The 16,459-nt window shown below is 33.7% G+C and overlaps 2 protein-coding genes across 3 annotated transcripts; both read right to left on the bottom strand.

Moving 5' to 3' along the window:
• Window positions 1-9,745: 9,745 nt before the first annotated feature.
• On the bottom strand, window positions 9,746-12,156 carry LOC111385192 (putative clathrin assembly protein At1g03050). Of its 2 annotated transcripts, XM_023009563.1 has the most exons (3): window positions 11,973-12,156; window positions 11,158-11,829; window positions 9,746-11,071 (listed from the first exon to the last, which is right to left on the bottom strand). In XM_023009563.1, exons 2-3 carry the CDS (start codon window positions 11,804-11,806, stop codon window positions 9,963-9,965), a joined length of 1,758 nt encoding a protein of 585 aa, XP_022865331.1. In that variant the 5' UTR covers window positions 11,807-11,829; window positions 11,973-12,156; the 3' UTR covers window positions 9,746-9,962. The 2 variants fall into 2 exon arrangements, with proteins under 2 accessions (XP_022865331.1, XP_022865332.1); XM_023009564.1 differs by having other exon boundaries at window positions 11,158-12,141.
• Window positions 12,157-12,939: 783 nt separating this feature from the next.
• LOC111385191 (peroxidase 43-like) lies at window positions 12,940-15,351 on the bottom strand. Its single transcript, XM_023009562.1, has 4 exons — window positions 14,847-15,351; window positions 14,578-14,763; window positions 14,339-14,501; window positions 12,940-13,460 (listed from the first exon to the last, which is right to left on the bottom strand). The coding sequence occupies exons 1-4, from the start codon at window positions 15,036-15,038 to the stop codon at window positions 13,039-13,041; spliced, it is 963 nt and encodes a 320-aa protein (XP_022865330.1). The 5' UTR covers window positions 15,039-15,351; the 3' UTR covers window positions 12,940-13,038.
• Window positions 15,352-16,459: the final 1,108 nt, after the last annotated feature.

Raw genomic sequence — 16,459 nt, 5'->3', positions numbered from 1 at the left:
CGACATAAATGTCGTTCTCAATGACCTTTCATCCTCAAGCACTGGATCTCTAAAGTACGCAAGAAAAGTATATCATGTGACAAAAAACGATTGAAATGACATAGATTATTTGATATAAGCTAAAGAAGGCACGAGTAGTTCTATTATTTTCAACAAAATACAACTAACGAGCATATCTCACAATTTTTTAAAATGTCATATCCACCTTACAACTTAAAATGAGTTTAACTTATTATTTCTGGAGGCACAGATGGGTCGCGACTACTTAAACTCTTATTCATAGATAGAACAGCACAAGTTTCGTTTTATTATCAGTAACGGCACGTGAACTATTCTGTTGATTTCTCATTTATTTTCGTTTGTTTCCAACGTGACGACCTTTAAAATTGAACACCCTAAGTTGTGTCATTCTCATAGTAATAATAGAAGTTTATATTTCGATAACGTCGCTTGTGCCGTTCTCTTATAACTTTTTATCTCAGTAACAGCACAAGTGTCGTGCTCAGGGAACATGCTAGTGCAAACAAGGGAAACATGCTGGTGTTAAAATATGGAGTATTGAACTAAATTAATCCATTTGCTTGTAATGACATTTGTTCCATTCTCATAGATACTTATATAAGTCCAACAACGACACTTGTTTTGTTTTAATGAAAGTTTATAATTCATGCAATGTCACTTGTGTCGTTCTCATGTACACTCATAAGTCCAAAAACGACACTTATGCTTTTTTCTTGAGACATAACACAATAAAGATGCACACAATATTTAACAAAAGACAAAAATATCCTACAGAAAAAATCCATCTCCTAGAATAAAGTCATCGATATGCGCATTTTCAAATGCAGTTAACAACTTTTTTACATTTTCCAAAACATCAAAATCTCAAATTTGAGTGAAAAATATATGTACCTTGAAACAAAATATTTTTTAGGGGTACTGTAGAACGCTAATCCTAAACTCTAGTTACACTAGAATCATGTCCCCTCATCACTATAATTGCTATTATTTCAACCACTACCACTGTACTAATATATGTTTTCCCCACTCCTAGTATAAGAGTTATCACTTCTAAAATCACGACCACCAAAATGCCCATACCACGTCTACATTTACCTCCATATGGAGCTCGACTTGCAAACCAAATCAGCCAATGGGTGCCTCTTGATTGGCTTATCAAATCGGCTGGTGGCTTTGTTGATAACGTGAGCATAGTAGAGAATATCAAGGCCACGAGCTACCATATCTGTCGCAACCAAAATTAGTGTGTTTCCACTTTTAAATGATTTCAATGCTAGCTCTCTTTCCTAGAACAGCAGGTAAATCAAAGCCAAATCAAGTAATAATCAATGTAGGCGCAATAATACAACGTTTGTGCAATTAAAGAATAAAATGATTCAATAAAGTCAATGGGATACATAACCTTTTAAATTGCCAACTTATATACATTATTTAGTAGGTCAAGTTCTGATCTACAAATAAGGGTACTATAATAAAAATTGGCAAAACATAATATGAAAAAATTCTGAAATTAACAAGTGTAAAGTTTAATAATGGGACTCACATAAAATAGGAATTATAGTATAATATGAAGAATTTTACTAAAAATGCTGAATTACTTAAATCAAATTACTCATAATGCAACTCTCTAAGTTTCAAGGCATATCAAAGAACAAGCACATTTACATATCATAATTTCGGTTTATAGCAATGCTAATAAATGAATTTTTTTAGCCCATCATCTTCAAAATGCCAAATGTATCAAAAATCCACCCACATTAAAGAAATTCAACTAAAACTAAACTAAATATACAAATAAATCATGAAATCATAAAAAAAAATGCAATTTTTACAAATTTTCATTATAAAACTACAGTAATTGAAGCACAAAATCACATTTCAAAATAACGAAAAAGAAAAAAAATCGAAGAAAAATTTACCTTTTTTATTGTACTAACTTGTACTAAAGAGATGATAAAGTAATGTGAAATAAACTTGAATAAAAAGTTTTTCGTAACATTGAAATATAGTGAAAATTAAGGTGAAGAAGATGGGTTTGGAATTCAAATTTAGGGAATAGGGTTTCACAGTGAAAGTGGACAGAAAATAAGAAGGAGAAATGAAAGAAGTTGAGTGAATAATTTGATGTAAATTGAAGGACAACTTTGTAATTTTATCAATTAAAACATTTTAAATTTTTTTGTTCTATTTCAATGTTGGTGAAACGCTATTTGTCCAAACTCATTCTCCAACTGGGTCATTTGGCCAAATTCCCAAATTACTTTGGGGGAGTTTGTTAAAAAGTCCATTCAAATAATGTATTTGGTTAAATAACCCAATTTCAATGTTTGTTGGTATAATAACCTTCAATTACAAAATACAATTAATAAATAATATCAAAAGTCCAAAATGCCCTCACTATGAAAAAGACCCAAATACCCCTTTCAATCCATTCAAATTACTCATTTCATCTCCAAAAATCATCGACTTGCTCTCCCTATAGTACTGTAAATTCTTGTTATCCATTACTTCATCTATCTTCTTAATATTTTGAGCATTTGAACAATGATTTTAGTTTTTATACCTTTTACATTGAAATCTCTCCTATATTTGAAGAAAAGGGAAAAGTATTTTTAGAAATGTCGTGTACATTAATACTTTTATTGTTGAATAAAGTACGAAATGATACTTTAGTTGAAATTTTTTTTTTTTTTTTACATTTGGTGTATTTTGGCTGTCCGCAACTATTAGACAATAAAGACACTCCAGTCGTTATTTGTAGTGTAGAATGACACTACAATCGCTATCGTCCATGTAAAGCGACAGTAAAACCATAAGTGTAATAGATGTTTGAAAATTGTAAATAACCACATCACTTATACGGATCATATACCTCTCAGCGAGAAACATGAACAATGAAGACAAAACGACACATCTACTAACTTTTGTGGTTTATGATGTGATGCTTTTGTAATATTGAAAAATAATGTGGTGTTATGATGTTATGCTTTTGTCATTTTGAAAAGCAAACTATTTATAATGTTTGGAACGATTGATTTTGTCATTTTCTTAGAAACGATGAAACCATAACGGCAGATATACTTTTATTTTGTTATTATAAAACAATACTGGTGTCGTTTTAAATATTTCACCTAAAAAATATAAAAATGATATTCAAAAATTAAATATTATTGATTTAATAGCAACTAACTTCAGAGTATACATAGTATCAATTATTCATTTTGTGTTTATATACGTAAAACACTTGTGCCGTTTTCATAATAGTAACTGCATTTGTGTTGTTTTCTTTTTTCATGTTGATTAAGTAACGAGCATATCTCTCAAATTTTGTAAATATCATGTCCATCTTACAACTTAAATGAGTTTAAATTATCGATTATTAGAACTCGAATGGGTCATGGGTACTCATACTCGTGTTTAAAGACAGAACGACACACGTGTCGTTTAACAGCACATTTGTCGTTGTGTTGATTTCTCTATTATTTGCTCACTTTTCATCGAAACGACATCAAGCATTGGGTTCCCTAACTTAAGAAAATAAAAAATATTAGTTATGTGACAAATATCAGTAGAATTAACATAGATTGTATGATATCAAGTTGGAGAAATCACTAGGCATTCTCTACATTCGTTAGAAAATATAATTAATGAGTATCTTTCAAATTTTGTAAATGTCACTCTCATCTTATAACTTAAATGAGTTCAACTTATTGATTATCGATGCTCAAATAGGTCGTGGGTACTCATAATCGTGTTTATAGACAGAACGACACACGTGTTGTTTGACGACACTTTTGTCGTTATGTTGATTTCTCCAATATTTTGCTTCGTTNAATTTATCAATTATCGATGCTCGAACGGATCGTGGGTGCTCATACTCGTGTTTATAAATAGAATGGCACATGTGTTGTTTAACAGCACTTTTGTCGTTATGTTGATTTCTCCAATACTTTACTCCATTTTCACCATAACGACCTCAAGCATTGGATTCTCTAACTTAAGAAAGTCGAAAAGGATAGCTATGTGACAAATATTGGTAGAATTGACATAAATTGTATGATATCGAGTTAGAGAAATTACAAGGAATTATCTACATTCGTTAGAAAATATAATTAATGAGCATATCTTTCAAATTTTGTAAACGTCATATCCATCTTGCAACTTAAATGAATTTAACTTATCGATTGTCAATGCTAGAACGGGTCGTGGGTGATCATATTCGTATTTATAAATAGAACTACATACGTGTTGTTTAACGGCACTTTTGTTGTTATGTTGATTTTTTCAATATTTTACTTCGTTTTCACCATGACAACCTCAAGCATTGGATTCCCTAACTTAAAAAAGTTGAAAATGTTAATTATGTGACAAATATTGGTAAAATTGACATAGATTGTATGATATCGAGTTGGAGAAATCACGAGGCATTATCTACATTCGTTAGAAAATATAATTAATGAGCATATCTCTCAAATTTTGTAAACTTCATGTCCATTTTGAAACTTAAATAAATTCAATTTATCAATTATCGATACTCAAACGAGTTGTGGGTGCTCGTACTCGTGTTTATAAATAGAACGGCACACGTGTTGTTTAACTGCACTTTTGTCGTTATGTTGATTTTTTCAATATTTTACTTCGTTTTCACCATAACGACCTCAAGCATTGGATTCTCTAACTTAAGAAAGTCGAAAAGGTTAGCTATGTGACAAATATTGGTAGAATTGACATAGAATGTATGATATTGAGTTGGAGAAATTACAAGGAATTATCTACATTCGTTAGAAAATATAATTAATGAGCATATCTCTCAAGTTTTGTAAACGTCATATTCATCTTGCAACTTAAATGAATTTAACTTATCGATTGTCGATGCTCGAATGGGTCGTGGGTGATCATACTCGTGTTTATAAATAAAACGACACACGTGTTGTTTAACAACACTTTTGTCATTATGATGATTTCTCTAATATTTTACTTCGTTTTCACCATGACAACCTCAAGTATTGGATTCCCTAACTTAAGAAAGTCAAAAAAAGTTAGTTATGTGATAAATATTGGTAAAATTGATGTAGATTGTATGATATTGAGTTGGAGAAATCACAAGGCATTATCTGCATTCGTTAGAAAATATAATTAATGAGCATATCTCTCAAATTTTGTAAACTTCATGTCTATCTTGCAACTTAAATGAATTCAATTTATCAATTATCGATGCTCGAACGGGTCGTGGGTGCTCATACTCGTGTTTATAAATAGAACGGCACACATGTTGTTTAACGGCACTTTTGTCGTTATGTTGATTTCTCCAATATTTGACTTCGTTTTCACCAAAACAACTTTAAGCATTGCACTCCCCAACTTAAGAAAGCCGAAAAGGTTAGTTATGTGACAAATATTGGTAAAATTAACGTAGATTGTATGATATTGAGTTGGAGAAATCACAAGGTATTATCTACATTCGTTAGAAAATAAAATTAATGATCATCTCTTAAATTTTGTAAACGTCATGTCCATCTTGTAACTTAAATGAGCTCAGTTCATCGATTATCGATGTTCGGATAGATCGTGGGTGCTTATACTCATGTTTATAGATTAAACGGCACACATGTTGTTTAACGACACTTGTGCCGTTATGATGATTTCTCCAATATTTTGCTTCTTTTTTCCGTAACAATATCAAGCATTAGACCCCCTAACTTAAAAAAGTCAGAATGTTGATTATGTGACAAATAACGATAGAATTGACAGAGATTATATGATATCGAGTTGGTGAAATCACAAATCATTATCTACATTCGTTAAAAAATTATAATTAATTCACATATCTCTCAAATTTTGTAAACAGCATGTCCATCTTGTAAATTAAATGAGTTCAGCTTATCGATTATTGGGACTCGGATGGGTCGTGGCTATTTATATTCTTGCTTATAGATAGAACGGCACAAGTGTCGTAAACACAAGTGGCATTTTACGGCACTTGTGCCGTTATGTATGATGATTTCTCCAATATTTTGCTTCTTTTTCCACCATAACAATCTCAACAATTGGACCCTCGAACTTAAGAAAGTCCAAAATATTAGTTATGTAATAAATATCAGTAGAATTGTTATAAGCTATATGATATCGAGTCGGTGATATCACAAGTCGTGGTCTATATTTGTTAATAAATATAATTAATGAGCATCTCTTCCAAACTTATAAATGGCATGTCCATATTGCCATATAAATGAGTTCAACTTATCGATTATCAGGATTCGGACGGGTCGTGCCTACTTATTCTTTTGTTTATAAAGAGAACAGCACAAGTGTCGTCTAATGGCACTTATGACGTTTTGTTGATTTCTTCAATACTTTGCTTCGTTTTCACCGCAACGATCACATGTATTGGATCCTCTAACTTCTCTTTGTGCTGTCATCATGAACGAGTTTGTGTATCATTAAAACGTCACTTGTGTAACTGAAATGAGCAATCTCTCAACTTTTAGAAACGACATGTTCATTTTGCAACTAAAACGAATATAACTTATTGATTCTCGGGGTATGGATGAGTCGTAGCTATGTATACTCGTGTTTATAGACAGAACGACACAAGTGTCGTTTAATAGCTATTGTGCCGCTCTGTTGATTTTTCAAATATTTTGCTTCTTTTCCAACTCAATGACCTCAAACATTGAATCCTATAACTTAAAAAAGTCAAAAATTTTGATCACGTGATGAATAATTGAATTGATATAGATTATATAATATCGAGTCGGTAAAACTGCAAGTCAATGTATTGATATGTTAGAAATATAATTAATGAGCACATCTATCAACTTTTGTAAATGACATATTCATCTTGCAATAGAAAGGAATTTAACTTATTGGTTTTCGAGATCTGGATGGGTTGTGGCTGCTTACACTCGTGCTTATAGACAGAAAGGTACAAATGACGTTTTCTTTACAAGTACGACACAAATGACGCTCTCCTGGATAAGCTATATTTCAATAACGACACTTGTATCGTTCTTTTAGAACTTTTTATTTCAGTAACGGCACAAGTGTCGTTTTTAATAACTTTTTCATTCTCTAAACAGCATTTGTGCTGTTCTCTTAGAACTTTTCATCTCAGTAACGATAAAGTGTCATTTTCAATGACCTTTTATCCTCAAGCATTGGATCCCTAAAGTACGCAAGAAAAGCAGCTCACGTGACAAAAAACGGTTGAAATAACATAGATTATTTGATATAACGTTAACAAAAGCACAAGTGATTCTATTATTTTCAACAAAATACAAGTAATAAGCATATTTCTCAATTCTTTTTAAATGTCATGTCAACCTTACAACTTAAATAAGTTCAACTTATTATTTCTCAAGATATGGAAGAGTTGTTGCTACTTCAACTCGTGTTCATAGATAGAACGACACAAATGTCGTTTTATAATCAGTAATGACACTTGAGCTATTTTGTTGATTTCTCCTTTATTTTCATTTGTTTCCAATGCAACAAGCTTTAGAATTGAACATCCTAAAATGTGCCATTTTCATTTAACTAAAAAACATTAACAAACATGTATGAAAAGTCAACAAAATAACACAAGTGTTGTTATTAATATGAAAACGACCATTGTGCCATTAAGGGTTGTTTGAGCCCCATCTCTTTTCCTTTTTCTTTTAAAACAATAATTTTGTAATAGTTAAACAAAAAAGAATTTTGTAATAGTGTTATGATAGAGAATGTGTGGCTAAAAATAAGAAAAAATTTTGAGTTTGCGTGTAATATTATTTTATTAAAGAACTTGCGGTTAAAATGAGATCAAATTATCGTTTAAGAATTTCTTTTGATGAAAAATGAAATTCAAACAAGACCTATATGTGTAAATACTAGTAAAAGCAGTTACGTCTTATCTATGCCTCAGGAACCAATAGTGGAACTCATTTACATTATTTATGATATTGTCAAACCTTTCTATGTTACATATGTTAGGGAGTCCATTATTAAATGTTGTTTTGTTGAAAAAATCGGATATAAGTGAATTTCAGGATATAGGTGAATTTCAGAACAACACAAGTGTCGTTACTGGACATGAAAACGACACTTGTACTGTTACTTGTATAAATACGAGTATAAGAAGTCATGGTCCATTTGTTCCTTGAAAAATAATGAGCAGAACTTATTTTTATTGTAATATGTACATGACACGTACAAAAGTTGATAGACATGTTCATTAATTTAATCGACGTATATAATTATGATAACTTATACGTTCACTATCTCAAAAATATAAAAGTTATGTCATTTCAATCGTTATTTGTGACTAGTGAATATTTTGTTAATATATACATTAGTGAGTCCATTATTAGAGTCATTTTATTGAAAAAATCAAACTACAGCAAATAACAACTGTAGTGTCGTTTTATTTTAGAGATAATGGCTGGAGTGGTGTTCTATATTTCATATAGGAGTTAGAGTATTATTACATCCAATGGTTGTAGAGAACACAAAAAACACACTAAATACGAAAATAATACGAACTAAATATTATTTAATAATATATTTAATAATAAAAATACAAAATAGATGTGATTTCTAAGAGCATCATTCTCTTTTCTTCAAATTTAAATGATATGAAAATCCAACTCTTGTTCAAATACTAAAAAGATACCCAAAATAAGTGAGAATATAATAAATAACATAATTTTAGGATAGCAAGAATGATGATTGAAGAGAAGAAAATAGGTTATAATTTTGAAGACTTACATTGAAGAAGATGAAAGGGGAAGAAGACGTTATTTTCACCACAAAAAAAAAATTAGGATGGTGGAGAAAACATGAAAAAATTGAAAGATATTAAGTTTACAACTAAATGATAATTTTGTCATTTTGCCAATTAAAATATTTTATAATTTTCTATTTATTTTTATTATTGGTCAAAGATCATTTATCCAAAAACATTCTCTAGTTAGCCTAATGGCCCAAATTCCCCGCTAGAGGGAAATCAGTGGAGAGACCACATAAACTTGGTCCATGTGCTTGGAGGCCTCGTACCATGATGCTCAGAAGTGTAGAATGATCGGAGAGCCATTCCCAATGGTTTGATCAGGCTCAGCCTTCGATTTCACCTCCTTCACCGCTCGTTCTCTGTTGCTTGCCATTTTTTCTACGAGATTCTACTGGCTTTTGCTACTCCAAGCGAAAGAAAAAAAACAATAGGAGGATTTATTCGAGAGGGAATTTGGCATTGGTGTTATTAACAATGCCCCTACTCTTCCCTTTTCATCAATTCCTTGCAATTGCATATTCAGAACTAGTATTGATAGTGGTCACGCGGTGAGACGACTCTGCTATTAGAGAGAGAGAGAGAGGGCGGCTCACCTCCGCCGTGCCGTGGAAGCAACTACGCAACGATCGTCGCTGTGGTGGACTCCAAGGACTGTACCGAGAAAGGAAGAGAAGAAGATAGAGAAGGTTGAGGAGAGAGAGAGATTAATTTAAGTGGGTTGGTGGTTGTGTTGGCTGGGGTGGATATATAAAACGTTTTATATTTTTAAACCCGTATTAATTAATTTAATAATTTTTAATTACCACCCGACTTGTAAAATGAAAGTTTAATTCCCTTTATTTCTAAAAGCTTGTCATTAAAGGTATGTTTCTAGCTAATTTTCTCAAACAAAATTCCATAGAAGTAAAAGAGGAGAAAAATTAAAAAGTTTAAGAAAAATGCTATTTGCTTCTGAAAAATGTTACAAAGATTATTTCTTGACACCGTTTGGTTACAAACCTTTTTCAAGATTGAGTCACCTCAATTTTCTATCTCCATTAGTGATTCATTAGTTCAAAATCATTGTTACATTTGTTACGAGGTCGAAGAAGATTTAAAGAAAATAAGTGAAAATGGATAAAATAGCTCACTACCCAAATAGAAACATTTAAGGAATTCGAGGCTAGCAAAAGCTTCAATAGCTTTGATGGTAACCTCCCCTGTTAAATTGTACTTGTGCTAAATGCCCTTGCATTCCATCTCTTGCATATTGCTGCCATGCTATCTGCTCTTCTACTAACAATCTCTGCTTCTTTTCCATCTCAGACATTTGCACATATGGTGGTGGTGCTATGGCAAGCGAGGCCGCAAAAGGGTCGTTATTCGAGGACGACTGGGTGGCACCACCATCGGCCGATGGTGGTGCTGGTAGTGCCAGCATGGATGGCCTCCCTGCTGATCCTAGAGCAACACTACTTGCACTTCCTGTGGTTATAAGTCCTGAAGAAGCTGCTGCTTGTGCTGTTTCTCCCTGTTTATACATACCATCAAGCATCAATGTATCAAAACCTCCCGGCAGGGTTGGATTCTGATTAGACAGGTGGCTGGCGGATTGAACCAGGGCTGTTTCCCAATTATCACCAGATTCTTTAAAGGCTTCCCATGGGGGAATTGTACTTGTTGGAGCTGCAGATGTGGAGAGATTGCCATCAAATAAAGCTAAAGCCAATTCATTTTCTCGATTCTCAGTGGCAGCTCCTGTATCTTCACCTAAGTTCAACAAATTACCTACTTCTTGAGTTTTTAGTGCTTCATTTTTCGGCTCCTCCACTTCTTCTTTCTTTTCCTCTTCTTCAGTTTCTTCGGGAAATCCTTGTGGTGGTGGCAATGCTTTGATTGCATTCATGTCTTCTTCTTCTTCTAGTTCCGGCTTCTTAGGTTTTTCTTCAACAGGTTCGGGTTTCGCCTCCATAGCCCTACTCTTCTGAGACATCATAGATTTTTCTCTGATAAACTCATCCATGACATCGAGTTTCTTTTGTGTGATTTTCTCAACATCGGGATATTCAGAAGAACGTGCTATTCCCACTGTCTTACACCAACCATAGAATGAGTCGAGCTCATCGTACTGCTTTGAAACACGACAGAAGATTTCAAAAACTCTTACAGAATCTGAAATATCAAGCTCCATGAACCGATCAATCAAGATCTCCAGCATTTCTGATATATCATAATAAAGATGGAAACTCTGTTTAACTATAGGATAGAGAGCTATGGTGACAACCCTGTTATGTTTCGCTTGACCTGCATTTTTCAAGTTCAATACGTATAGGGCATTTTATAGGAAATAAAGACTGAATTTAAATAATAAATAAATATATTGTACAAACCCGTTGGCCTGCATGCTAAGAACCTCTCAAGAAGTTGTATAAGATGATGACCCATAGAGAAAACTCGTTCATTAGTCATTTCCCTCGCGGGAGTGCCCCTTACAACAGTGGCTTTGGACCCAACTTCCGGATCTTCATCCTCTTCTTGATGTGCATATGCACTATGTTTCCCCCTGCGCCCTTGGATCCCAAATTCAAGCTGTTCATCCAAATACAATGCGTAGGTCCGCACAAATGCTGAATAATCCCACGAATTCGATTTCGAGGTATCACGAAAATCAGACATGTTGAGGAGGCGAGTGCCGCGTCTGGTGGCAAAAAAAATCTCTTTTTCGTACGCAGGATCGCCCTCGGCCAGCAGCCTCTGAATCAGCATCAGTGATTTCAGAGCCACAACCCAGTTTCTGGTTTTGTTGAGGCGCCTGGATATGGTGCTAACGCAGGACGCAACGTGCGCTCGCGAGTAGCACGTTAGGCTAAGGATTTCGCGGATATGCCTCTCCTCGGCCGGGTACTCTTCGTGCCTAGTGGCCTTCACAATGGCCACATCGAGGTCGGATAAGGAGGCGCTGCTGCCAACTTTGGCTAGGCTAATGCTCGTCTGATCCTTCACGGCCCCAATGGCCTTTCTAAGCTTGCTCGGAGCCATGAATATGCGAATATATTGTCAACCTGAAACGGTTGTAAGCTAAAATTAATCAATTTTTTTAGAAATACAGAAAAAATCAATACTCTTCTACGTTCATTCATTCATGCATTTGGAATCTATATTTCTTTCATGTAAGGTCGTTGGAAATAAGAATCAATAGGTGCACCTGGACGTCCTAATTAGATTGAAAACTTTTGAGAACGGCTTGGAAATTACGTATGTAAAATTTGTGTTGGCCTAATTGATGAAACTAAAATGTATATTACTGTATTTGCAGGAAGAGAATAACAAGAACGGAAAATAAAAGGAAAATAGAGAAGAAAAACAAATATTCTCTCCTCCAATTCCTCTCTCACACTTTGTTTGGTAGTCCCCATTTTCTTTTAATTTCGTATTATGAAAAGTTGTCCTTTATTTTAGCAAGAAACACGGTTGACCGATGGAAGTCAATGGTAGGTATCAATACTAAAGTTCGTATATATAGAATTATAGATAAATGGTACGCCAGTCCCGGAGATGCATACAAGAGTTTTCGTAAACAGAGTTTAATAAAAGTTGATAAAAATTGTGAGTTTCATATAATGTGAGATGCATACAAGAGTTTTCGTAAACAGAGTTTAATAAAAGTTGATAAAAATTGTGAGTTTCATATAATGTGAGGTTAAAATTGAAGTTTGATTTGTTGAAAAGTAAATAAAACTTTGGCAACACATTATTAACAAGCACGTAATAAGTTTTGTAGTGACAAATTGTTTGATCTGAATCACTTTATTCTTTTTAATCACATTATTTGTGTTGTCATCTTGTAATTTCACCACAACCAAATTTTTGATATCGTCGTCAAAAACTATTTAGCAAACATCGATACCATTAATTCTAACTTTTTTCAATTTGTACCTAACTATAATTTTGTTACCTTCCTTATACGCATTCAATACGGGTTACAATTGACAACTCATTACGTTATAAATTATTGTGTTACTAAGGCTCTTTAACTCAATTATTTGTCCTCTTCAGTGAGGTTGCAAGAATTATTAATATTTAATTTTTCTTATTTAAATTGAGCAGCATTAATAAAAATAGTATCTAAGCATTAATGTTAATAAAATCGAACTGTGAAAATATTTCTCGAAATCGCAGATTTTTTACTTTTTTTTCTAAAATCTTGTCTAATAATGTCAAAGTGTCGACCTATCGAACATGCCACGAGACCAGACCATTGTCATAATTTATCAATTAAATGCTGAACATACACGCCTGATTTCTCCATTCGAGCCTTTCAATACACCAATCTTGCCCATTTTCACCATTGCTTTTGCAAAATCTGCCTCAAATGATGGTCCAGCAAAGGGACCAAAGAGCCCGAAATACGAGTCCACAACTGTTTTTGTTGCAGCATCTTCGTAAAGCCTGGCATCAGTTTGTAGCACAGCAAATCCACTTCTAATATTCTGTAGAATTTGATTGTCAAAGGTTTGGCCGCTTCCCCGGTCCATAGGTAATCGAGAATTACTATTGCCGCCTTGAGGACATGCCGCTTTTAACTCCGGTAGGAACTCGGGATTTATCGAGGGGTCGGAACCACTACCCTCGAAGAATTCATAAAGCCGTTTGGTCATGAAGAAGCATGCTGTTGTCCCAATTGTATGTGCAGCTGAGAATCGAAGGAGTTAAAACATTGTTACAATTAGCTAGCATTTAAAAAAATAAATAACTAAATAAATAATCACGTTACATAAGTATGCACAAAATAATTGGAGGCTAATTGTTACAACAACCCTGCTGTTTGTATAGCAGGCTTCATACAGAAGCCTGCCAGAACACACATATAGGGGGTTAGTGAGAGTATTTTTTGACAATTTTTTATTCACGATAGGTCCCACATGTGAGAGTAATCTGGCCAAATTTCGTGGAAATTTTTCTGTACAATTATCTCAAAAAATGTTACTGAAACGGTCCACACGTATTAATTAATGCATTAAATTATAAAACATGCCCCCACATAGTGATTAGCTTAAGGTTTTGACAGCAAATTTATAGTCTCATGGTTCAATTACACATTTTATGGGTCTCACAACTTTTATTAATTTTTCAACTGTATCTTGAACTAACTTTTATCAAAATCTGCTAAAAATTTAATTTTTATTCAAATTAAACGGTGTTAAGTGTCACGCATGGCTGAAAACAGAAAATTTGCTCATATCCCTTAAAATGTCTACCGGCTGAGATAAACACAAAATCTGCATGTTTATGTGTGCATGTTTCTTCATGTGGTATGTACACGCCAGAGTGAGGAAGAGACACGAAGATATATATAACCTAATGTTATTTGTATATCACTGTATCTATAATGGAATACAAATAGATGATATGGAAGAGACAGATAGACTATAATAACTTTCTTTTCTTTTTGTCTCTATTTTTCTCCCTCCTTCCATGTCGTCTATGTACAAAATTATATACACAATGATTTAAATAGGATTACTTGTATATATAAAACAGAGAGAGAGAGGTAAAAGAGAGTGCGTGTACAGCTGAGAATCACAAGTTCCTTCTCCGAGAGTCCTTTCTGTAAAAACTTGGCTTTGAGTGTGTCAATGGAGTCTGTAACATCTGGCATATCAGCTGCCAAAGATATATTTGAAACCAGTCCATCTCTTCTGCCGGTCGGAACCTCGTACATCGGCCCATTTGTCTGAATCATTAATGATTCTACATAAATATCAATTCAGAAAAAACACACAGAGCCATGTAAAAATAATAATAATTACCAAAACCACTGCGTCTCTAGCGGCCAAGGCAACTATGTCTGCACAAGAAACAATTCCTGGACACGCCGCTTCCAATTCAGCCTTTGCCCTTGCTATAACATCGGCCCCTCCCACTCCGTCATGCCCAGATGCATGGTTCTCTTCAGTTACGAGGCCAGTGTCTATCAGTATTGACCCATCACACCCCTGGAAAGAAAAGAAAAGAAACCCGTAAATATCAAAAAATACTAATTACTTGCAGAATTTAAGTGAGACTTTGAGAGAGATACGTGAACAAAGCAGTCATGGAAGTGGAGTCTAAGCAAGATGGGTGGAATCCTTGGTTCGGAGGCGGCGGCTTCACTGACGACGCGGCGGACGATGGACTCTGCATTGGGGCAGGTATTGGCATAGAAGCCAACTTGGAGGCTTTGTGAAACCTCAATTAAACAACTCAAAATCAGTATCAGAAGAGGTACCATTTTCTGAATTCTCTAAGTAATCCTAGATTATTATGCTCTTATAATTTGTGAGGAAAAGAACTTGAGAAAAATGATATATATATATATAAATGTGCCACATTTGTGGGGTTTTGTTTCTTTACGTGTGGGGTTGAGGACCGGCCATAGATTATATTTTAGAAAAAGTTACTCAACCACATTGTTTGACACAAAGGTTGACACACCTCTCACAGTCGAGGTGTGGATCCACGCAAATAAAATATTATCGAGCTCCCATGTGTGTGTGATGTGTCAACCCTTGTGTCAATCAATATAGTCATGTAGCACGACCCTATATTTTAAGGTCAGGTAACAAAAATTCGTTGTAAGAATTAAAAATATGCTTCCTTTTTGCAATAAATAGTATTGAATTGTCAAGATTTTAGTGTCGTCCAGTTTATGCTCCAAAAAATACACTGATACACACATGCATCTAATGCGAATTCAATAAAGTTACTATTAATTTTTTGTTTCCTGAAAATTGCAAAAAATAATTGGTTGAATTTATTTTCCTACCTGGTTTATTCACGTATGCATGTGCAAAAGTTGGAAAGGTGTTAAATGGAAGAATCGCAATGGGTCTTCCTTCTATCTATTAATTGCAACTAGAGTAAAACACGCTTTTACATGATCTCTACATTCTATTAAATTTATCTAAATTGGTTTATTTTCTCATTTTCTTTAAAACAATGGGCAATTCATTTTGTAAAACAAGCAGTCTAACACATTACTCCTATAATTATCTCTATATTCTATTAATTGATCAAGATTGACATTTTCCCGCCTAGTCTTGAAAACGATGGACAACTCGTTTTTTAAGACAAATCGTATTGCACTGTACTGCTATCATAATCTTTACATTCTATTAATTTTATCACCATTGAATTATATTTTTCGTTTTCTTGGTATAAGTCCGGACAACGCGTTTTGTAAGATTAGTTGTATAACACTACAACTTTTAAGGAAAAAAGAAGATAATAAAATCTTGACTATTGTACTGTTAGATTCCTCCCGACAAAAATTGGAACCAAGTTGTTAGAGGTGTCGAACTTTAACAGTCAGCATTAAATGGAAGAATCGCAATGTATCCTCTTTCTGCCTATTAATTGCAATTAGAGTTGCACATGTTTTTTATCATTATCCCTACATAGAATAATCTATATTTTCATTCTCGTTATCTTGAAAACTGTGGAACCAATAAGGGCACATCCCGCGATTTACCTCCCTGAGCTACTGAGGGGCCGGAGGTTCAGAGACGAGAATATAGTCTGGAGCAAGCTGGGACACCTCGTTAAAAAAAAAAAAAAAAAAAAAAAAAAAAAAAAGCAAAAAAACACAAAAAAAAAAAAAAAAAAAAAAAAAAAAAAAAAAAAAAAAAAAAAAAAAAAAAAAAAAAAAAAATT

This window comes from Olea europaea, unplaced genomic scaffold, assembly GCF_002742605.1.
Source record: "Olea europaea var. sylvestris unplaced genomic scaffold, O_europaea_v1 scaffold3108, whole genome shotgun sequence".
NCBI lineage: Eukaryota > Viridiplantae > Streptophyta > Magnoliopsida > Lamiales > Oleaceae > Olea > Olea europaea.
This window is presented reverse-complemented; position numbering and strand designations above follow the sequence as displayed.

Bases quoted from the DNA above. Each gene is read 5' to 3' on its own strand.
- LOC111385191 (XM_023009562.1), bottom strand. From the start codon at position 15,038: ATGGTACCTCTTCTGATACTGATTTTGAGTTGTTTAATTGAGGTTTCA. The intron at 14,764-14,846 runs GTATCTCTCTCA...TTTTCTTTCCAG, and splicing joins TCCATGACTGCTTTGTTCAC to GGGTGTGATGGGTCAATACT. The intron at 13,461-14,338 runs GTACACGCACTC...TTCGATTCTCAG, and splicing joins GGAACTTGTGATTCTCAGCT to CTGCACATACAATTGGGACA.
- LOC111385192 (XM_023009563.1), bottom strand. From the start codon at position 11,806: ATGGCTCCGAGCAAGCTTAGAAAGGCCATTGGGGCCGTGAAGGATCAG. The intron at 11,072-11,157 runs GTTTGTACAATA...TGAAAAATGCAG, and splicing joins CTTAGCATGCAGGCCAACGG to GTCAAGCGAAACATAACAGG.